Source organism: Pteronotus mesoamericanus, unplaced genomic scaffold (genome assembly GCF_021234165.1).
Source record: "Pteronotus mesoamericanus isolate MK-2021 breed Mesoamerican mustached bat unplaced genomic scaffold, CSHL_Meso_final contig_20, whole genome shotgun sequence".
Lineage (NCBI taxonomy): Eukaryota > Metazoa > Chordata > Mammalia > Chiroptera > Mormoopidae > Pteronotus > Pteronotus mesoamericanus.
This window is the reverse complement of record NW_026555085.1, coordinates 6,949,667-6,972,310: the sequence shown is the minus strand read 5'-3', so window position 1 is coordinate 6,972,310 and position 22,644 is coordinate 6,949,667. Positions and strand designations below refer to the sequence as shown.

At 51.5% G+C, this 22,644-nt stretch overlaps 1 protein-coding gene across 2 annotated transcripts; it reads left to right on the top strand.

Annotated features, from left to right (window-relative positions):
* The first annotated feature begins 761 nt into the window (after nt 1-761).
* MTCH1 (mitochondrial carrier 1) lies at nt 762-18,104 on the top strand. 2 transcript variants are annotated; one of them, XM_054569301.1, is made up of 12 exons: nt 762-1,082; nt 4,906-4,990; nt 8,188-8,294; nt 8,668-8,745; nt 9,116-9,173; nt 9,660-9,711; nt 11,251-11,310; nt 13,452-13,545; nt 15,578-15,625; nt 15,797-15,864; nt 16,139-16,214; nt 17,285-18,104. In XM_054569301.1, exons 1-12 carry the CDS (start codon nt 762-764, stop codon nt 17,354-17,356), a joined length of 1,119 nt encoding a protein of 372 aa, XP_054425276.1. In that variant the 3' UTR covers nt 17,357-18,104. The 2 variants fall into 2 exon arrangements, with proteins under 2 accessions (XP_054425276.1, XP_054425275.1); XM_054569300.1 differs by having other exon boundaries at nt 13,452-13,596.
* Nucleotides 18,105-22,644: the final 4,540 nt, after the last annotated feature.

Below are 22,644 nucleotides of genomic sequence, written 5' to 3'. Positions count from 1 at the left end.
TATTAACTAAAGATTAGATGGCGGACACATAGCAGGCACGGTGCCTGCGTATGCTCACATTGAACGACTAATTAAACAGCGCCCCCCTTCCCCTCTTTCTAGTGAGGGCGATTAGCCAAGTACTTTTAGAGCAAAACACATTTCCTAACCTTGGGCTCTAATGGCTGGCGTTCGCCAAAGCCCAAGTGCAAAGGAAGCTGGTCGCATCGCCGAGGGGCGACTGGGTCTGGTCTGGTGGGGAAGCTGAAGGGGTAAAGGGATCTGGAGACCGCAGAGGGGTCGCCCTGCAGCAGGAGGTCTCGCAGGGTACTCTGCCTGGGATCTGGGCCGCAAAGAGGCGGGCACAGAACTGCGGAGAAAACTCTCGAAGCCGGGGAGGGGGCTTAAAAATGCCGCAGACCGTGCTGGGGTCGTTTGGCTTACGGAGCCTCCAAGCCCCGCCCCCGCCGCTCTCCGGGCTTCTCAGGCGGGCACCTTAGCCTGCGGAGGCCTACGTAGGCACCAAGCCCGCGACTCCGGTCGCCTGCGACTACTGCCCCTAGGCCAGCTACCCAGGCTGGTGCCAGGTCCCAACTCTGCAGGCTGGGGCACGGGGTGGGGGGGTGGTGCGTGGGCCGTATCAAGCACGTACCACCCACCTCGTCACCCTCCCACGCTCCCCCACGGCCGCGGAGTTGTGCAGCTGAGCCGGGCTCCAGACGCCAGCGAGGGGCGGGGCGCCGTCCGTCACGTGACAGGGAGTGACCTCGCCGCCAGGCGCCATGGGGGCCTCGGACCCGGAAGTGGCACCTTGGGCTCGCGGCGGTGCCGCGGGGATGGCGGGAGCTGGAGCGGGAGCCGGAGCTCGCGGCGGAGCTGCAGCGGGGGTCGAGGCCCGGGCTCGTGACCCACCGCCCGCGCACCGCGCACACCCGCGCCACCCTCGGCCTGCGGCGCAGCCCTCGGCTCGCAGGATGGATGGCTCGTCCGGGGGCTTGGGCTCCGGGGACAACGCCCCGACCACCGAGGCTCTTTTCGTGGCGTTGGGCGCGGGCGTGACGGCGCTCAGCCACCCGCTGCTCTACGTGAAACTGCTCATCCAGGTGGGGGGCCGGAGGCACCGTAGGGAGGTGGCTGCTCCTGTGGAGGTGACAGGCCTCGATTTGGACATATTGGGTCGGAAGAGTCGATGGCGACGGATTTGGGGAGAACGGTAGAGACAGAGGTTTTGGTGGGCCGAAGGAATAGGAGAGGAGGAAAGCGGGGAGGAGTTGGGGGATACAGGGGGCACAGGTTTGGGGGTGCAAGAGAGGGCGAAGGGTTCGAAGCGACAGATTTGAGAAAGGATGGAAGGAAAAAGGGATTTGGGGGTGCAAGGAGAGGGCGATGGGATAGAGAAACGGGTTTTAGGGATGAAAGAATAGAGGCGATGAACTTGGAATAGGAATGAAGGGGCATCATTTTGGAGTAAAGAAGCAACAGAATTGGGGGAGAGGCGGGAAGTTTTGGCGAATGTGTGGGGAGGAGGAGGATTTGGGGCCAAGGCAAAGTATTTAGAAGATGAGCACATACTTAGGGTAGAGAGGAGCAAGAGCTCAGAATTTGGTAGGGATAGATTTAAAGCGGTTTGGTAAAACAAAGGACAGGGGGCTAGGGCCAAAAATTTAGGAGAGGAGAAAGGGCATCAGATTCCAGGAAGGAGGGGATGGGGTCAGTGGAATTAATAGTGAGGGAATTGGCTGGAAGAGGGTGAAGGCAGAGGATTTAGCAGAGGAGAGCTTTCGGTTAGCAGGAAATGGGGGCTCTGGATCTGATGGCGACGACAGATTTGGTGGGAGGAGGGGACAGGGTGACGCGTTGTAGGGGGAGAGGTAGGGCGATGCAGTGGGGGTGGGGACTGGTGGCGTTTTGTCTGGAGAGAGAAGCGAGGAGAGGAGGCTTTTGGGGGAAAGGCATGACGCATTTGGAGGAGAAAATAGAAGTCCGGTTGGGGTCGGGAGATGGGAATCACAGCCCTTGTACCTGGGGAGGTGGGCTGAAGGGATTTGAAAGTGTTGGAATCGGGAAGAAGGGGTAGTTGGGACATAGAGTGACAGGATAGAGACAGGCTGGCAAAAACTGAGGTCAAGGTAGGGATGCCTCTGGAACGGTGCCATGCAGGTGCCCTGGATATGTCGGTGGTGGGCAACAATGCCTTACAGATGAAGCAGGCTTCTTGAGAAAGGGAGGGATTGAGTTGGAAAGAGATGGGTTGGAGAGTGCATTTGGCAGAATTGGGGGAGGGGTGCTGGAGACGGCAGGGTTTAGATAGGGGTGGCTCAGGCCTGAATTGATGACTGAACAGTTGCGCCTGGAATTTTCCAGTGGAAAAAAGTGGGCAGTGAGGGGTAAACATTGAGATGGAGACCCAACCAAGATTTGAATTTTGATTTAAATTGAGGCAAATGGGTGTCAGATTTACTGTCTTTATAATTGTGCTGACAGAGTGGGAGATACAATTGGAATGAGAGGGATTTGAGTGGGAGCAATTGAAATCTGAGGAATGGGGATGTGACCAGGAATATGACAAGGAATAAGGAGATTCGGGAACATCAGGATGCCTGACTGAAATCTAACTGTGACTGAGATTTGGAAATGGCTGGGAAGGTCAAGACAGGAGTTTAGTTGTGATTTGGGAGTGAGGGCTGCTCTACTTACAGAATTAGGGTTGTATTTACAGCAATAGAGATTAAAGGTTTAGGAGAGAAATGGGCACCTGAGATGTGAAGTAAGGATACTAGGAATTGAGTTTCTTGGCTGATGGAATGAGATGGGGTGCGGTCTTGGATTTTAGGGTGGCAGGTAGGAGGGTCTGAGGAGTGGAGGGTGCTGGAATATAGGAATGGGGGCTCCATGGGAAGGAAGTGGAAAGTGGCTTCATCATTTGGACCATTGAAGATTTGGTTTACAGGTTTGAGAAGAAAATTGAAATAAGGGTGATTTGAAGAGAGAATTGGGAATGAGGGAGAAGGGGGGATTGGGGAAAGAAGGGAGACAAAAGGGTGAGAAGAACTGGATGGTGGGGGGGTAACGAAGCCTGAACCCAGTTGGGACGACAGGTGGCCTATCCCATTTGAACTCAGGTCATGCAGAGCATAATATATTTTAGGGTGAAATCTTAATGGCTATAGCTTGGGAATCAGAGTATCATTTTGTAAGGAGGCAGATACCAGTTTGGGGTGGGTAGCAGGACTGAAGTGGCAGATTTGGGGCTGTCTGGGTTAGGTAAATAAGAATGCAGTGCCTCAGGTCAGGGCTCATAGGTGTTAGGTTTTAGGATTTGGAGATTTGAGGGTGATGAGCTGGCTTTGCCAGAATCTGATACAGAGCCACAGTTTTGGATTGGGTTAACAGATTTGGGTGTGAAATTGGGTTGGTATGACTTGGGCACAACTAATGAAAACTTGAGGGCAAGGAGAATGGGGTGAAATGTGACTAGTGTGCATTTGATAACCTGGGTGGAAGTTAAAAATATAGACTCATTAAATTTGGGAGCTATGGGGCAAAGGGACACAATAGATTAAGGGGTGCAATTGGAATCAGTAGGACTCCCAAATTGTGACTGGACTGGATGAGACAGTAAAAAAGCAGTAGCTCAGACTTGGAGTGACAGTGATGAAGAGAACTTTGCGTATGTAGAGAAGAAAAACAATGCAAAACTCAGACCCTTTGAGCTTTTCACCCAGAAGGGGAAAGGTCTAGAAGGGGAGGGCTGACTGCTCAGGTCAGCTGGCACATCCTGTTTCTCCAACTCCTCTGAGATAGAATTTCTTTAAAGAAGGTCATGATCCAGAGGGGGTTTCTTAATTTACCATCAGTAATCTGTCAGGTAGCTCAGAATCACATCCACAGGGATAGGGTCAACTTTCAAAAACACTAAGCCAAAGAAGAAAGAAAATTGAGCCAGGAAAGCACTAGAAGCATACCTAGTCCAGTTTTTAAGGCAGAGCTTCCCAACCCTGCCAGTTCTGCTTTCCACATTCAGCAGTTGCTACTCTGGTTCATGGGCTCACCTGGCCTGCTCTTAGGGAGAGGGCTGCTGTCCCCTGTCAATGAAGGAGACTTCTCACACCCCACTTAGGTGCTGGTCTCCTAGACCCCTTGCCTCCTGCCTGGCAGCAGAGAGAGCCTGCCATTCATTGGCAGCATAAGAAATGGCCTCACCCCTCAGAGAGACCTCCCCCGTGCTCACCAGGTATGGACGGCTTGGTTCTTCACTCACCCATGAGTTTCACAGATATAACCAGCATTTACACAGCAAGAGTGACCATCGCCCCACAAATGGGATATTCTGTCACAAGGATATAGGTGACTGGGATTAGAACACAGCTGAGGAATAGTTTGAGGAGCAACTGGGATTTGAGGGAAGTTTGTTCTGCCAGGGAGTGAGAGGGACAGATTTGTATCTTTTGTGGGTATAGTAAGAAATTTGAGTGTGGGGTGAATTTTGGAATGGGTTTTTTGAACTGAGCTGTCTTTGGGTCTGAGATTTTGGTGTTGCCACGTTTAGGATTGAGACTACTGAAGTTTTTAACCTGGATATGAGAATTCACTCTTGAGATTTATCTGAGTTAATTCTGAGTTCATCTGAGATTTATTGAGATGAACATGGCGTTTAAAGTACACGAAAATGGGAGGTGTTGCCCTGGGAATATCTGGAATTTGAAGGTAACAACATCGGGGAATGGAGGTGACTTAGATTGTGGTATGGGCAGTGTTTGGGACTAGACATTTCTGTTCATTGGGAGATTCCATGATGCTAATGGGTATCAACAGAAACAGCATTAGAACTTGTGGGAAAGAGTTAGAGGCCTGAGAAGATGAAAAGCAGCGAGATTGAACCAGCAGTAGAATCTGACCTTCCTTTTGTATATGTTGATTCTGAAGGTGGGTCATGAGCCGATGCCCCCCACCATTGGGACCAATGTGCTGGGGAGGAAGGTCCTCTATCTGCCGAGCTTCTTCACCTACGGTGAGTGTGCTACCTAGGCAGGAAAGCCCATGCTGACAAAAAAGAAGCATCAAATGGGGAGCAGGTCCAGCTGGCCCTGGGGACACCATGGGCAGCAAGGCACCCAGCATCAGAGCTGGCATGGCAGAGGAGATCCTGGAGTGTGGCCAGAGGCACCAGGCTGTTGGGGCAGAGCAGGTGAACGATGCAGCTGTGGTCTAGCGCCTCTGCCTCAGGTGGGGTGAGGGGGCAGACAGGTGCTAGAAGGAGGGACGAGTCAGGACGCTGGCCCTTATCATCCTGCCTCCAGGTTGTGCCTGGAGTGGGTGGGGAGGGGGAGTCCTTTTGCCTTCTGAGCAGCCAACCCTGATACTAGCTTTCCTGCTCTCCCGCTCCTCTTAGCAGGAGGCCTGTTGGCACCTCGTAGGTCTTTTCCTTGGTTCTTTTCCTCGTGTTCCCCAGGCACGGTGCCAGCTCCTTCTGGTATCCCTACCTGCTGGGTATGGACCCACGAGCGAGCGGTGAGTCGCAGCCTCCCCTGTGGAGCACCCCAGCCAGCTCCATGAGCTCGGGCAGGCTGCCTCGGTGTCCTGGCCCCGCGGGCCCTCTGCACAGCCACGCCCGCGTCTCACTGCCTGGCCTTTCATGCGCCTCCTCCCTGCTCCAAGCAGCTCTGCCTGTCTGGAGGTCCCTCCACCAACATGCCAACACAGTGGAACTTGCCTGGTGCCAGGAAAGCCTGCCTGGCTGCCTCTCCTGCTCACCCTCTGGCCCATGGGCGCCAGCTGCCCAAGGTCTTTTCAAGTCCTCCATCGCTATCCACCCCCCAGTCCCTACCCTCACAGGTTGATCATGACGGGGACTTTCTTTAAATGTGCCTTTGTTGTCCATGTTCACAGCCAGCCTGATCCCCTCATGCTTCCTCTACCTCTGCTCTTACCTGTGTGGTCACTCCAAATGTTCTCTGAAAGTCTCTTTCTACTGAATAACTCAGGGCTTCGCCTCCTGTCATACTCTTTTTTTCACTTCACACACTTTTGGCGGAATCTGATGTGATGTTTCTCTTTCAGTCTCGCCACCATGTTATTGAATACAGTTTAGGGCCAGGTGGAACATGTCATTTTATGGGGAAATGTGTTCATACTTGTTTTTATTTAAAGATTGACACTGTGGGAGAGGGGACGTCAGCATTAGAAAGGCACCCTCTTGAAGTAGAGCGAGGCTGGTGGACACAGCCAGCACTGGATCTGTGGGCAGCCGGCTGCCAGCCCCTCCGAGGTAGTTTCTCTGACTGTGCTAGGCATGCTCCAGCCATGTGGGGGACTCACGGTAGGACCCAGACCGGCTTTGCTCACGTTACACAATCATTCCCGAAAGGACTCAGGTTAGAGGGGTCTTGACTCACTTTACTGCCTCTGCAAAGATGACCAGAGTTCTGAGGTGCTTCCTCCACCCCAGTTTACATAAGTGTTTCAGTCCAGATGTTGTAAGAGTTGCCTATTGGGTGTTTCCAGACACCATGCGGCTCTTCCATCGGGGAGAGGGCTCGACTGTCTGCATGTCTGGAGCCTGTCTGGACAGCATCCGCTCCTTCCCGTGTCATGGTGAGGTTGTAATGAAAAGAACTTCCTGGAGAGTTTTCCTGGGACCCGAGAAAACCCCCTGTAATGAGGGACTCCCTGGCCAGCCACGGGGCCCCTTGGCCTCTGTTTTTGGCATGCTTTTCTCTGCTCTCACTTGTTTATACTTCCTCTCTGAGGTGGGGAGAAATAGGGATCTTTAATTCCTTTTTCACTGGTGGGCAATTTGGATAGAAAGAGGTTAAGTGTCTCTCTAGAGATTACACTCTGGCTTTACCCTCCCTGCTCTCCCTTTTACTGAGTGGGGCTCCCCTCCCCCAAAATAAGCCTGCCTTCTGCCTGTTCACTGTGAAGCAGGGCCTCTTGCCACATCATCCAGTGTCCTCTCACCTTCCACTCCTCTCTTCCCAGCCCCACCCATCTCAGGAAGTCGAGTAGGCAGGTAACAGGTGCTCTGGGGCCCAGTAAAAGCCCGAGCTGGCAGCGACATTGGGTTGCTGGGTTGGCAGACGTGCTGCAGAAAGAAAGGCCTGACATGCTGGTTCCTGCCACTGAGCGGTGCCGGAGAGCTAAAGTCATGGGTATGAGGGGGAGCGCATTGTCTGAGAGAATGTTCTGTCAGCTTCCTAGTATGCAGAAAAATACATAGCCTTTTGAACATAGCTCAAAAGCTGATATTACATAAAAAAAAACATTAAAAAAGTGATCTTTTCAGAGACCCTAATGAAAAAACACTGACTCACCAGTAGGGCCTAGCTCCCCAGGCTGCTTAAGTTTTTTCTGTGAAGTAGTTCATCGGGGCCTCTGTTTTGGTTACTTCTCTGCTTGTGTCCCCCTCCCCGCCTTCCCAATTGATGAATAAATGCTAACCAGTGCCCTGACCGGCGTGGCTCAGTTGGTTGAATGTTGTCCTGCAAAGCGAAAGGTTGCCGGTTCAATTCCTGGTTAGGCCCATGCCTAGGCTGTGGATTGGATTCGTCCCCTGCTGGGGCCTGTGTGAGAGCAACTGATCAATGTCTCTCTCACATCAACATTTCTCTTTCCTTCCTTTCCTCTCTCTAAAAATAAATACAATCTTTAGATAATAAATAAATGCCAACAGGTGCCAGGTGGGGTCCTGGGCAAAGTGCAGTGACGGTGGGGACGCCCTTCCGGGGCACGCTCAGCGGACTCTTCGGAGCCTTTCTTCCGGGAGTCCTTCCTTTTTCTTTTTTCCTTCCTTAGGTTGCAAACTTTATTACTGATGTGGGAACTCTGCAGTATTCCTTTTTTTCTTCCCCCCCAAAAACATATTTTTTAATAAACAACAGAATTGGTTTCTGGGTTGCAGCACTAAAGTTGCTGAGTTAAAAAAAAAACTGCACCTGAGTTTGCCAAGTAGTTACTTCAAAGCTAAAAAAAGGAAATGTGTGATCTTGTTTGTCAAAAATGTGTTTTGAAGGCTTTTACACAAAGGAACAGGGACTAGAGAAGAAATTGGGGGTGGGGCCTAATCACTTCCAGGGTCCTGGACAGATGCTCCCCTCTGTGACTGACGGCAGCATGTACTGAGGGACAGGCACCTGGTCAGGGTGTGAGTGCTTCTCAGGAGTGGGTGTCTGGGCTGGGCGTGACACCACCACCTCTGCTTCCTTATAGCCAAGTACATTGTGCAAGTGGATGGGAAGATAGGGCTCTTCCGAGGCCTGAGCCCCCGGCTGATGTCCAATGCCCTCTCCACCGTGACTCGGGGCAGCATGAAGAAGGTGAGCCCTGGGCAAAGTCAAGGTTTCCCTGAGCTCCCTGCCGCCCCAGAAGCAGCCATGTGCCCTGGTCCAGCTGCTCCATTCCCAGATTGGTTGGGCCTCTACCCCACCACTATCACCAGGCTCCAAACCCTGGTGGCCCAACTCTGAGACTCCTTGGGAAGGCTCCCGCCCCCACAGTCCACAGCTGTGATACCAGGCAGGGCCTTTTTCCCCTGAGGTCCAGCCCTAGGGGTTACCTGATACTGGCTCAGCTAATGATCACTCCAGAGAAAGTTGTAGAAGCTGCTTCCTACCGTCTCTGCCCCATGAGTTACATTTAAGAGCCATAGCTGTATTTTGCTTTTGGCCCTCCTGTTTCTTTGTGTCTCAGGTTTTCCCTCCGGATGAGATTGAGCAGGTATCCAATAAGGATGACATGAAGACTTCTCTGAGGAAAGTGGTGAAAGAGGTGGGTATTCGAATTGGAGAGGGTGAGGACCTTGGAGGGGAGTCGGGTTATTTCTCATTGCCGAGTTGGGCAGGTCACTGAAGAGTCTCAAGAGTCGGGTCCTCGTGCTTGCATAGGAGGGGGACGTAGAAGGAGTCCCATTGTGGACACATGGGGACTCTCAAGAAAGCCTTTAGCCGTCACAGGGCTTGGGCTGGGACCCAGCAGCACTCCTGGGTGGAGGGAATTGGGTCGACAAGTGGGGCCATCTAAGGTAGACTGCGCCCACATGGGAGCTGCGGAATCACAGGTTGTTCGTCACTCTTGGCTCTCCAGGAGTGCCTGCTCCAGAGACAGGCCGAACCGAGTGTCCCCCTCTGCTCTCTCGCAGACCTCCTACGAGATGATGATGCAGTGCGTGTCCCGCATGCTGGCCCACCCCCTGCACGGTGAGCAGCCCCCCTGGAGACTGCAGCACAGCCGTGGGATGGCCCCTGGCGGACTCTAGCTGGGCAGCGGGGTAGGCGTATTCCATGGCAACCCCACTGGGGAGAGACACCTTCTTTGGTGTCTCTCACCCACCTTACTTTACCTATAAAGAAAACGCATACTGAAAAGACTGTTTAGACAGAATAATCTACAAATAGAACCCAAAAGCTGGGCCTAACAAGTATCATTTGCTTTGCCTTTAAAGGTCTAGTAACATATACATGCCAGGAGTCCTGTCCAAAGGGAGCTGGGGCTCCCCCCAGGCAGAGGAAGTGGGATGCTAGGGTTGTGGGGTGTGACGGGGAAGCCCAGAGGCCCTCCTGCCGTCCCGCTCTCTGACGCGGGCTGTGTTGTGCAGTGGCCACTACAGCGGGCACCCCACCGCTGGGCCGTCATGGGCTTTGTGTGTGTTTGCCTCATGTCACCTGTGTTTTCTTTTTCCCCAGTCATCTCAATGCGCTGCATGGTTCAGTTTGTGGGACGGGAAGCCAAGTACAGGTGGGTAATTCTTGGGACAGATAGGTGTGGCCTCGTCGCCATGCAGAGTCTGCCAGGACAGGCTGTGTTGGGTCAGTTACTGCCCCTTTTCTGGCCTAGTTCTAATGTGCTGACTTCAGGGGAACATGGTAGTGGTTTCCCTAGTCTGTGTCCAGGGACATTTTCTCTGTGTCTCTTGTTCGAGCGGCCCGGTACAAGCCTGGGTGCCCTGCAGAGGGGGTGAGTGGGATTGGAGTTGGCTTGGATTAGGAGTCCTGGAACCAGACTGAGCCAGGCCCCTCTCCTGGACTCCCTAGATTGTGCCCTCACGATTTCTCCAGCTGTCATAGCACCTGGCTTACAGCTCGTTTCCTCCTCTGTCCGCCTCAGTTGATTAACAAATACTTACCCTGCGCCTGCGTGTTTGACACTGCGTGGGGGCGCTACAGGGGGAATAGGTATGTTGACACAGGCCTTCCATGTGGCAGTTATGCCCTCCCTGCCCCTCTGATGTTCCGTCCAGGACCAGAGGCATGTGATAGGAGGACATGCCCGTTACCCTTCCTCTCTAAGATTCTCGTTCCCCGGCTTCAGTTGTTTTCTGCGGCTGTCCTGTGGGGCCACTGCTCCAGGAAGTTCAGTTGCTATGGGGCCTCATTTTGGGTTCACTAATGGGAAATTGGCCCATTTCCCTAGACCCACGTGTGAGGTTTGCAGACGGGACCAGGAGTGGCCAAGCCACTGTCCTGAGAAGAAAGGTAGTGGGGCCTGGCAGGGCTCGGTGTCCTGGGACCAGCACTAGCCAGGGCTTTGGCTCCCACCGCCTTTCTCTCTCCTAGGCCACCACTGCACTTAGGCTTTGCAGAGCTTCATAAAGGACAGGCCACTTGGCATCGCTAGCCACAGATCACGGAGGTTGCTCTTGAGTCTCCTTTGCCTGTCACACCTCGGAGCCCATTCTCTGGTCTCCTACAAGATGTGGTAACCAGGGCACTCGTCCCTAAGCTCCCTGCTGGGGGTAGCCAGTTGCTTTTTCCCAGGCTGTTTCTGGGCGGTCTAATTCCAGGGCCTCCTGCTACAGGGCCCTGTGCTCCTCCTCTGTCTTCTGGAAAGGTGGTTCTCACCACTTGCCACTCCACCTGCTCTCACTCTGTCAGTCAGGCAGGCTTCTCTGCCCAAAGGTTGTTCGGGCAGAGATAAGCACTAGGGCCAAGTAGGAGAAGCACCCGTCATGGTGCAACAGCCCAGGTTTGGAAGGGTTATTTCTAAATTCCAGAACCACGGAGAACAGTGGTTGCTGACTGCTAGGGTTCTGGTTCTGGTGGTGGTGGCGGCGGTGGTGGTGGTAGGGTTTCTCCGGTCTCCATGAACTAGGAAGTGCCCCCATCCCCAGGCCAGAGCTTTCTATTTCTAATCTTCTCCACTGGGTTCTGCCTGGTTAACAGAATTGTCCCTGCCCCTCCCAGCTAGGACTGGATGGCTCAGCAGGGGTGAGGAGGTGAGGGGTGGGCTGTTCCAGGTGACCAGGTGACCTCTATTTCTGTCTTGCTTTCTTCACAGTGGCGTGCTGAGCTCCATTGGGAAGATTTTCAAGGAGGAGGGGCTGCTGGGATTCTTTGTGTACGTGAGTTTATACACTGCAAATCTGGCTCTACTAACAGCCTCACTCTCAACCTCTCAGGCCGCAGCTGCTGGCCTCAGACTAACCACAGGCCCTGCCCCCGCCCGAGTAGCTGCACTTTCACAGTGTGTATGAGCTCCGGATCATCGGACCAACGCTGCCCTGCCCTTTCCAGATCATGGCTCACCCAAAGATGGTACTGTTTCTCTGGTACTGACCGGACTGAGCCCGAAGGCCGCATCCACTTGCCCCAGGGCCGGGGAGGGCATGGGGCTGGATGTGAGCTAGGGCACTCCATCGTCCTTGGTTTTGCTGCTGAAAAGTAACTGAAAATTGGTGACATGGACTGGGGGGTCGAACACTGACAACCAACAGGCTGACTCCAGCTGATGGGTTCGGTTTAACAGCGTTTCTGACAAATTAGCTCTTCACATTTAACATTTAGGACATTTAACATAACAATTCATATTTTTGGTTTCTCTTGAGAAGTCAGGAAGCCGGGCCCCACTGGGCCTGTGTTTGTGTATTGTGTAGAGCACCTGTCAACAGGACACATGATCTCCCAAGGGCCACAGAACCCCGCGCTCCTTGTCCATATCTCACCTGCCTTGCTTCACCTATAACGAAAACGCATAACGAAAAGACTGTCCCGACAGAATAATCCACAAATGGAACCCAAAAGCAGGCCTAACAAGTGTCATTTGCTTTGTCTTTAAAGGTCTAGGCAGTAACATGTACATGCTAAACATGGGCTGTCTATTAACTCATGTTGTGGCTTTATAGTGGGCCAGTGTTTTTATTTCTGAACTCTCATTTAATCCAGAAACGACTATGGTTGTGTGTATTTCTCATCAGGAGGTGATTTTTCCCCCCAAGGGACATTGCTACTGTCTGGAGACATCTTTTGGTTGTCACAACTGGTGTCTAGTGGGTAGAGACCAGGGATACTGCCAGACATCCCACAGTGCAGAGATCAGCCCCTACAACAAAGAACTCTTCAGCCCTAAGTACCGATAGCGCCCAAGTTGGAAAATCTTGATTTATATACACACATACTTATATGTGTGTTTCTTTGTGTGTATGTACACACACGCATATATACATGTATACATATATGAGTAAATATTTGCCCATATGACTGGTACATCAGACTTTAAAACACTATACCTCACCACCTCTGGCATTTTCCACATTCATTGTAAAGTTTTATTCTGGCATGTGAATAGCATTCCCATTGGCTTAACCATTGGGTTGTCCATTTCTTAATGTGTTATGTGGAACAGGCAGTACGTGTAGGTGCTACAAGGTATGTGTGGAAAGTCAGTCTGAGCACAGGTGGAAGTAACATGATTAAGAAATTGCATTCATGAGCGTTTATTAATATTCCTCATAACATAGATGTGTTGCATATTGTTTTTGAACTTTTTAAATATTTTGAAATAAGATTTTTAAAAATTCAAAAGTCACAATTCAGCTCCCCCTCCCAAGAGAGCCATTCTTCTGGAAACCTTTTCAAGTCATTCCATATCTAAACAAGTAAATAAGCATATTAAAAATCCATACATTGCCCACAGGACCCACTGGTCTCACTCTGGCTTTTTGTCCTCAGCACTGTATTTTGGGGGAACCTCCCACATCTTTTGGCAGAGGTGTTTATCACAAATGCTACCACTTTAAAAGTCAGTCCTCCTTGTAAAGGCTTGCATGGAATGTCTTCATTAGAACATTGCAAGGGGTGAGGACAACAGATGCATTGAGCAAAGTGTTTTGTGAGAGTTGATTAGATAAAGAGGCCACGAGAAAACTACCAACATGTAGGCACTCTTTCATAATGTGCTTGGAAAATCCCAGGTATAGTAGCATTCACATCCTCAGGCCTGGCTTGTATGGTTTGAAAACTGCTTGTAAAACCGTAAACCAATCTGTGATGTCACATGTGGCGTAGAAACCCACCCCTGGAGAAAGGAATGCTGCCTTCCTGGTGTGGGTAGCTACTGACCCACAGGGCCCTGCGGGCCTCCTGCCTGAGGTGTTGGATGCTGAAGTTCAGAGCTTGGAACATTCTGCTTCCAGCATGTGGAGCCCCCAGGAAAGATTCTTCTTCCCTCCCCAGCTCATCTTTGCTCACCTTGTTTTTTAGTGGCTTAATCCCTCACCTCCTGGGAGATGTGGTTTTCTTGTGGGGTTGTAACCTGCTGGCCCACTTCATCAATGCCTACCTGGTGGATGACAGCGTGAGTGACACCCCAGGGGGGCTGGGAAACGACCAGAATCCAGGTTCCCAGGTTGGTTGGAACAAGGACTTGTCCATCTTTCCATGTACTGCTGGTGCCCAGGGTCTGGGGCAGACTCAAGGACTCTGGGATTCTGAACGCCAGGTCCCAAGGGCTAGGGAGGGCCTCTGGGGATGTGGTCTAAGAAGAGGCCCTCTGGTCATCTCCAGGTCGGCTTTCCCTCCAGACAGGAAACCAGGAGGAGTTTATGGAATGCCCGTCCTGGGCAGATTTAGAAATAAGACAGATCCCAGCTTATCCAAGGCTGGTTTGACTTGGGACCCAACTAGAGATCAGGAAACAGAAGATAGATGAGCTAACAACACTTCAACTTTTGCTCCTTATTTTATACTTTTAAAATCCTTTTGTGGACATTATAACATTTGATCCTGACATTGTCCCTCTTGTAAATGGAACAGGGCAGATATACCATCCTGTTTCACAGATAGAAAAATTGGGACCCAGAAATTAAAGGGCTCTCTAGAGGCACTTGGCTGGGAATTGACAAGGCAGGGACTAGATATTTTACTGTGCCAGACGGGGTGCTTTCCTCCTTGAGGTTTTTCAAATCAGCTAGGAAGTGCACTACCCAGGAGTACCCCACTATTTTGTTAGCAGCAGCCTACACGGCCTGTTGTGCACAGACCTCTCTGCAGGTTGGGTCAGTCACAGGGAGGCCGTGGTCCTTCTAAAAGGCGCTGTTGAAGAAACGCATCCAGGGACATGATGAGTTGGCTGGTTCTGCCTGAATCAAGAGGAGAGTTGGGGAACAGTGATGGGTGGGGGATTTCTGGTAGCCAGTCATTGTAACAGCAGATTGCCAACCTCAGCGAGGAAGGTGAGGGGGAGTTAGGAACCTGCCTGCCAGAATCACCAGCCCAGCTGGGGGGAGGTTCATGTGTGTCATAGTCTACATGTGTCTATGTCTGGGAAGTTGTGTGTGTGTGTCTGGGCACATGTCTGTGGCAAGGAGGGCCCCATCCCTGCCAAGAGCCTCTGCTCAGGGAAATTGTCAGCCTATTTGACTTGGGTAGGTGGGTCTTCCTGGCCTTTCAATGTGAACAAATTCAAGTGGCTCTGTAGAGGCCAGCTCCCATCTGTAGTTACAGTAGCCATGGCCCTGCCCTTTCTCAGGGGCCTCTTGGATGGGAGAGCTGCTGCAATCACACAGAGCCAGGCGGGGACAGCTGGGGTGTCTTGGGGTAGGGGAGTGTCCCCAGCTGATTGGTTTCCCCCTGCCTAGGTGGGCAGGTGTTTGAACAGGGACTGCTGCACCTAACGTCACCAACAGCAGCAGTCCACAGCTCCATTGAAAGTATTTTTCAGTGCTTTTCTGTGTATGGTTTAAAGACTGAGCTGAAGCTGCCACTCAGTCAGAGGGCTGATCAGACCTGCACCCAAGGTTGCAGGGTATCCATCTGGTGGAATGTTCACACCATAGGAAGCTCAGGAATAGGTAGCCCCTTCCATGGGCCAAGTGGGCTTTAGGAGGTGGGGTGTGAAGGGGGCGAGAGCTTGCTGAGGTAGAAGATGATAGGAAGCCCAGACTTTCCCCTCCCATTTTGCTACAAGACTAGGATTTTGTGCCTGGGTAGTTGAGGTGGCTGCCAAGCCTTGAACATTAATCAAGACAGATGCAGGCCAAGCCCTTGGAGCTCGCAGCTCAGCGTGGTTACGCAGGCCAGCAGCCAGGGACGCCACTCGCCTGGCCTTCACGTCTGCTGCTCACCATCCCCAGCCAGGTCATGGATGTCCTTCAGTCCGGTTATCCAACTCCTGCCTCCCGCATCTTCTCTTGGCTCTGCTACAAGGTCATGGAAGCTGCTGGCAGGCCCAGAAAGGAACATAGTGTGTGCAGAGTGTGTGTGAGGCCAGGGCAGAGGAGGATGGGGTGAAAGGACTACAGACCAGGCAGCGGGGCGGGGGTGTGCATATCTGATGTCTGCATTCTGAGGTGTCTGTGGCAAACCAGTCTTCCTTTCTGTCTCTTTAGTTCAGCCAGGCCCTGGCCATCCGGAGCTATACCAAATTTGTGATGGGGGTAAGTCAAGCCAGCTGCCCTTCCCACTGCCCTGTGGGCCTCGGGGCAGGAGGTGCTTTGGAGAGAATGGCCATAATGTAGGGTATTAGCACAGCGAGTCCTTGCTCCCTGGGACCTGGGGGGTGGTGCTGGTGAGGGGGCCGCGGACACTCAGGTCTCCCTGGGTTTCAGATTGCAGTGAGCATGCTGACCTACCCCTTCCTGCTGGTCGGCGACCTCATGGCTGTGAACAACTGTGGGTACGTGTGCGCCCCTCCACCAGGCAGTCTGCTAGGGCTGCTGTGGGGATCTAGCTGAGCTCATCCAGCTCTCTGCCCCCTCCCACCAGGGCTGTGTGGATTCATCCCACTGAGCACCCTGGCTTCCTCCGGGGTTCACTGCGCCCCCTTGGGATGACTGGTTCAGGATGTGGGTGGTGGCAGCTCCAAGCCATTCCTTCACGAGGTCTCCTTTTCCCTGGCTGATCAGCTTCCGTGTTCTCTGGGTTTCTCACATGTTCTCCTTCCCTGGCAGGCTGCAGGCTGGGCTCCCCCCCTACTCCCCAGTGTTCAAATCCTGGATTCACTGCTGGAAGTACCTGAGTGTGCAGGTAAGCAGGCTCCCGGAGGAGGAGGTTTTTCCTGTTCCCACACATGGAGCACATGAGATGGTTTTGTGGGCATTTCATTGAGTGGAAAGATAAAAGGTTGTCATGGATTCCAGTGCTGTGAGTTGGGAGGATAAAGAGGATGTAGACTTGCTTTAAGGCATTGAAGTTGACTTTTTACTATATTTTAGGAAAGATTTGAGGTAGTTAGATCTGAGTTTACTTAAAAATTTACATGAGAAAAGGTCCCCTTTCCTTCAACTCTTAAAGACTCTTGGAACAAGTATGAGGGAGCCATGGGGAGGTGGCGAAGCCCAAGAACCCGTCTTAGTCCTTGAGTAACAGGGCTGGAGATGCAGTCATGGAATTGAGACCAACTGCTGCCAGGCAGCTGGCTGCTGGAGGCCGAGCCCTCCTGCTGGACATCCTGGTGCCCAGGAGAGCGTGAGGGTTGAGCTGGGCCACATGGTGAGCCCGGTGAGGGGGCCATTCTTGGGGTTTTATGTCCTATGCCCAAGCACCTTCCGGCTGGCTGGAGCTCCAGGACCCAGGGTTCAAGGGTCCTGGTGTCCAGGGCAGAGTGTTGCCTTTTCCTAGGCTTGCATTTGCCTTGTAAAATGGGGCAGTGGCCTGGGAGCAGCCATTGAACTGACTGGCCTCGGGTTAAGAAGAGGACAGATAGGAGGGAAGCAGTGAGGCAAGAGAAGGGTGCAGTTCTTCCCCGCGACTCCGGTCTGTTCTACATGCATCACATCCTGTAGGCATTGGAGGAGGCCTGGACCACTTGGGCTCTGAAGCCAAATGAGCAGTACTCCCCAGTACCCTCCTCTTTGCGGGGTGCCTACCAAGTAGCCTATCCACATTGGACACCTTGCGGTATGACGTGAACCACTTAAGCACAGGGCAGGCTGCGACCCTGCCATTCTGGAATGCAAGCCTAGGCCCTCCACCCCGACCCTGGGCTCCCTGAGCTGCTGGAGCCTTCTTTGCTTTATGCCGGCCTTGCTCTGGGGTAGGATGTGAAGGTTGGCCTCCCCTTTGACTGACTGACCTGACTGTTCCTTTCAATCCAGGGCCAGCTCTTCCGCGGCTCCAGCCTTCTTTTCCGCCGGGTGTCATCAGGATCGTGCTTTGCCCTGGAGTAACCTGAATCACTAAACACATGCTGTCTCAGCCTGGCCACTGTGGGTGAGGCCTGTTCATCGTGGGCACTTGTAAGACAACTTCAACCCAGCAACATCTAGATGTGCTCCTGCCCAGCTGGGCTTCAGCGTCCATGTTTGCCACATGTCTGTCCAGAAACGGGGGGTTGGGTGGGGGTGAGGCTGTGCCCAGTAACTGGTCATCTGTTAGACCTGGGGAAGGTGGGGCAGGGCTGAGGGACTGGGGCAGAACCCCCTTCACAGATTTGCTAAGTCTGTTGTGTGCAGGGGGCCAGAGAATGGCTTGTGGAGGCCCAGGTTGGATGGGCAGAGGCTCATGGTGTCAGATCCCACCCCCCTCACACCCCGGTCAGCCCCAGCTCTCACCTTGCAGCTCAGCTGGGAGCACTGCTCCTGCTTGTAAATAGGGCGTGATCCCTTTTCACGAGGCCACCATCATGTCCAGGCCTGTGCTAGGGAGCAATTGCTGGGTTCTGCCTTTGTTTCCCTCAACACTACTTTTCTGATACAAAGGCAGCACCTTCTGAATGGGAAATCATGTAGCCGCTCACAATGTGTCCCCTCATCAAATGCTCATCGGTTTAATGGTGATGCCTCGTATGCAGGATCTAGTTACCTGTGCAGTTGTGCACACCCAGAAGTTAGGAAGATCATTGTCTATAGTCCTACCCAGTTTAAAAGTTCCTGATAAGATTTGACCCTTCCTCCCTCAAATAAATGTACTGGTGGTGATTTGGAGTTGTGTGGGAAATCTCTTATTTTGATGAGCTTAAAAACTGCAGCCTTTCCCAGTCGTTGGTGTTTGTGTGAGGACGGGCTGTGGAGCCACAGGGCTGGAGCAGCTCAGCCTGGGATGAGAAGTGCCAGGCTCAGTGCAGATCAGCCTGGATTGGGGGGCAGGGAGACTGGACGATTTTCACAATCAGACCATGATGAGATGCCAGTTCACAGATCAACAAGTAGTGCATGGACCTGTCACCAGAGAGACAGGCTTCTCATCTTCAGAAAATGTTCCACCCAAACCCCTAACTGTCTTCTCTGCACTGTCCAGCGTTTGCAGTTTTTACTGAGTCTTTCGGTGCAGTGGTTACAAGATTACAGAAGGGGCCGGCATGGGACCAGCATAAGCACCAAGCTCTGCCTTCTCTAGAAAAGGCAGAGCGCCCCTCCAGTCACTTCTGCCAAACGCCGGGTTCTATAAACAGGCAAAACTTACAAATAAAACGTCCTGTCCTGGAGATCATGGGCTTCCATCTAATGCGATTTGAATTCCTGTGAAGTCCAGCTAGGTTCCTGTGGGTTTTTCTTTGCCCTTGCTCTAACATTGCAGTCTGGTGACTTTGGTCATGCTTCCTGACGGAGGAGGATGGGGTCACCCCCTGGCAAGGCCCCTGGACGCTTTTGCAGAACTGGCTTTCCCCAGTGGCCTAGTAACAGTTGACTCAAGAGCAGTTTCTAAGGGATCCTTATTCCCCAAGAACACATGGAAGTGCCTCAGTGGGGGTCCTTATAAATGTACATTGGCTGAGGCCGCTTAGTTCTTGTACTCACCTCTGATAGCTAAAGTAGCAGGACAGGGGAGTATGTGGCTAGGTGAGTGGGCCAGGCCCTGCCACCATCATTCTTGTAGAGAAGGAAGGCCCTTCAGGGATGAGTGTGCCTCACAGCCTTTTGCCTTTCTACAGCCCAGGGTGGCTTCCCATAACAGTGGCCACTGTTAGAGGTAACTTTTCTTCTTGTTGCTCCGCATTCAAATCCTATGTCTGTGCTGATTACTTCCTAAGGTCCCCCAGATTTAGCGCTGCTTGCCTCTCTGCAGTCCTGTGTTGAGCTTGCCCTGAAGGGCCCCTCCCTCTATATTTTTAATTGAGCTGAGTTCAGGTTTTACCCCTAACTTCTAAAGCAAATTTTCACCTCAATATTTAGGTGCACGTATTGTGTAAAGGCTCCCTTTGTTCCCTGGTTCCCTCAGCCTTTGAGGGCTGAGGCCTCACCTGCCCTCTGAGCACCTGGCATGTTCCCTGTCAGGCAAGGAGACTAAAATGACAAGGTCCACATTTTGACAGAGGAGGTTGGTCAGGAGAGAAGCTGAGCTGTCAGCAAAAGGAGGGGTGATGGAAGCAGGAATGTTTTGGGAAGCCAGTCACCCTCCTTGCTTCCTGGAACACTTAATTCTGATGGACAAGGCTGGAAAAAGCCTGTGACAGCCCTTTTGGGACCCCCTGTAATAAAGCCTGAGGTGGCAGAGGAATCTTGTGCTGGGCCCCCACTGGAGTCCCTCTTGATACGCTGTTCCCCAGATGCCTGGGGGCCGTGTAGCATGGTGCTGGAGCTGACCCCTCCCCGCCCTGATACGAGAGGCCCGAGTGCTGGCCCCCTGCCCTCTGAACATACCCGCCCATCGTGTCCTCATGGGCCTGTGCTGACACATCCCCTCCCTGCCCATTTGTCACAGGCTGGCTTGACTGTGTGGAACAACATGTTATTTCCCCCCAAATAAGCTTCTAAAGAGGTCCCTGCTCCTGGTCTTGGATAGGTTCCCTCATGTGACAGTTTTCCTGAGGGCTGACCACAGGTGTGCTTCACAGGAGGCAGGGTCCACTCGAAAACTAGGGAATAGGGCTTGGGCCGCCACAGTTCTGCAGTGCCCAGGGGCTTCCACAGCTGAACGCCTCATGGGACCCAGGAGGCAGTGTAAGAAAACAGGAACACAATTTGGACCAACATCTGGAAATCAGCATAATGCACTTTTATCCACAGATACAGAACAAAAGCCATAGGATCACCTCAGTAGACACCAAAAAAGTAATTGGCAGAATTCCATACCCTTCATGATTTAAAATAAAAAATCCAGAAACCTAAGAATAGAGAACAGCCTCAACCTGATCAATGATATAACCTGGTAAGTATGAAAAGCCCACAAGTAACACTGAATGGTGGAAGACCTAATGTTTTCCCCTAAGATCAGGAACAAGAAAAAGATGGTTGCTCTTGCTGCTGCTTAGCATTGCACTAGAGGGACTAGCCAGTGCAATTAGGCAAGGAAAAAAAATTACCTGGATCAGAAAGGAAGAAGTAAAACTATCTCTGTCAATAATATGATCGATCTTATGTGTAAAAAATCCTAAGGAATCCACTAAAAATACTTCTATAATTCAGCAAAGTTGTAGGATTCAGAATCTTTATACAAAGAGCAATGGTATTTCTATACACTTGCAATTAAACAAAGGGAAAAATGAAAATAATTTTATTTACAACAGCATCAAAAATAACAAAGTACTGATGAACAAATTTAACAAAAGAAAAACTTAACACTGAAAACTAAAACATTGTTAAAATTAAAGAAGGCCTAAATGAATAGAAACACATCCCCTGCTCATGGATTGGAAGGCGTAAGTAACATAGTTAAGATGACAGATTACACACACTATTAAAACCTCAGCTGACTGCAGAAATTTGACAGGCTGATACTAAAATTAATATGGAAATTCAAGGGGCCCAGAATAGCCTAAACAGTCTTGAAAAAGAGTAAAGTTGGAGGACTTGCACTTCCTGATTTAAAAACTTAACTGCAAAGCTACAGTAATGGTGTGGCACTGGCATAAAGATAGGCATACGGGCCAATGGGGTAGGATTGAGTCCAGAAACAAACGGCTTTTATGGCCAACTGATTTTGACAGTGGTAATGACAATTAGATGGGGGGAGAATAATCTTCAACAAAAGGTGCTGGGACAATGGGACATGTACATGCATAAGGATGAAGTTGGATTCCATTTTATACCACATACGAAAACTAAAAATGTATCAGATTTAAAAGTATATAACTAGAAAACTCTTAGAAGAAAACATAAAGGCATAAGACTTTGTGACCTTGGATTAGGCCCTGGTTTCTTAGTCATAACATTAAATTGATAAATTGGACATTGTCAAAATTTAAAACTTGTGTTCAAAAGATGTGTATCATTAACAAAAATTAAAAAGACAACCGACAGAATGAGAAAATGTTGAGAAGGGGAGGGAGAGTTGGAAGGAGAAGGAGTGACTGCTAATGTATGGTGTTTCTTTCTGGGGGGATAAAAATGTTTCAAAGTTGACCATGTCTGATAGCTGCATAACCCTGTGACACACTTAAAACCATTGAGTGATACAATTTATTTGTAGAGGGAAGGGAAGGTAGGGAGAAAGAGGGAGAGAAACACTGATGTGGAAAGAGAAACATGGATCAGTTGCTTCTTGCAAGTACCCCCAACTGGGGACCGAGCCTGCAACCCAGGCATGTGTCCTGATCAGGAATTGAACCAGTGACCTTTTGTTTTGCAAGATGATGCCTAACCCACTGAGCCACACCAGTCAGGGCTTGAAGGTTACCATTTAAATGAGTAAATTTAATGTCATATGAGCTCTATCTTAATAGAGATACATTATATCATATACATATCTGGAAGGTGTGCAGCCCTGGCCTGATTTGGATGCTTCCTGTTTAACTGCTCACACTGCTTTGGCCTAGAGACAGTAACTCTGCTCTTCACCAACCCCAGCCTGGTCCCAAGTCACCCTCATTTGTCTACTATTGCTTTCCCTACACACACACACTTGTGCTCTTCTGCCCCACAGCACTTGTGGACAATCCTGCTGTGCTCCCCTGGCGGAGTGTTGGAAGGGGAGGTGTCTCCAGAATCTTTCCCAAGACCCCTCCAATACTAAGGTTAGCAAAGCCATGTGTGAGCTACATTTCTGACCTTGTGTTCCAGGTGGGCCTGGGTAGCAGCGCTCCTGTGAAAGAGGTTGTCATGCTCCTCCTCGACCCTGGGCCCCAAAACCAGTTTGGCCCTGCTGGTGACTTGGAGCTGGGAGAGTCAGCCCAGCACCCTTGCTTTCCCTTGGCCCTTTTCCCTCCGTGCGAGCAACCTGAAGACTTGGAGTGGGGGATAGGTTATAGGAAGGTAAGAAAGGGTGCTCCAAAGAACTAAATGGAGTTATTTGGAAATAGAGGGAATGTGAGAGAGAAGGAACAGGTGCTACAGGTTGGTAGGAGGAAGTGTTCAGCCTCTTCAGGGCCACCCTCTCCTCGCAAGAATGGAGACTATGGGTGCTCTTACACTTCAGGGGTTGGGGCTGCTTCCCTTTCCTGGTCTCTGCCCTCCCACCCACAGGACCCCACCAGGTGGGGCTTGTTGCTCTGCCCCTCACACCTACCCCACCCCCACCGGCTACACAGCAAGTCCAGGGAGAGGCAGGCACTGAGGGAGAACCCCCTACCTTGCGTAGA

Bases quoted from the DNA above. Each gene is read 5' to 3' on its own strand.
- MTCH1 (XM_054569300.1), top strand. From the start codon at position 762: ATGGGGGCCTCGGACCCGGAAGTGGCACCTTGGGCTCGCGGCGGTGCC. The intron at 13,597-15,577 runs GTTGGTTGGAAC...CTGTCTCTTTAG, and splicing joins ACCAGAATCCAGGTTCCCAG to TTCAGCCAGGCCCTGGCCAT. The intron at 15,626-15,796 runs GTAAGTCAAGCC...CCTGGGTTTCAG, and splicing joins ATACCAAATTTGTGATGGGG to ATTGCAGTGAGCATGCTGAC.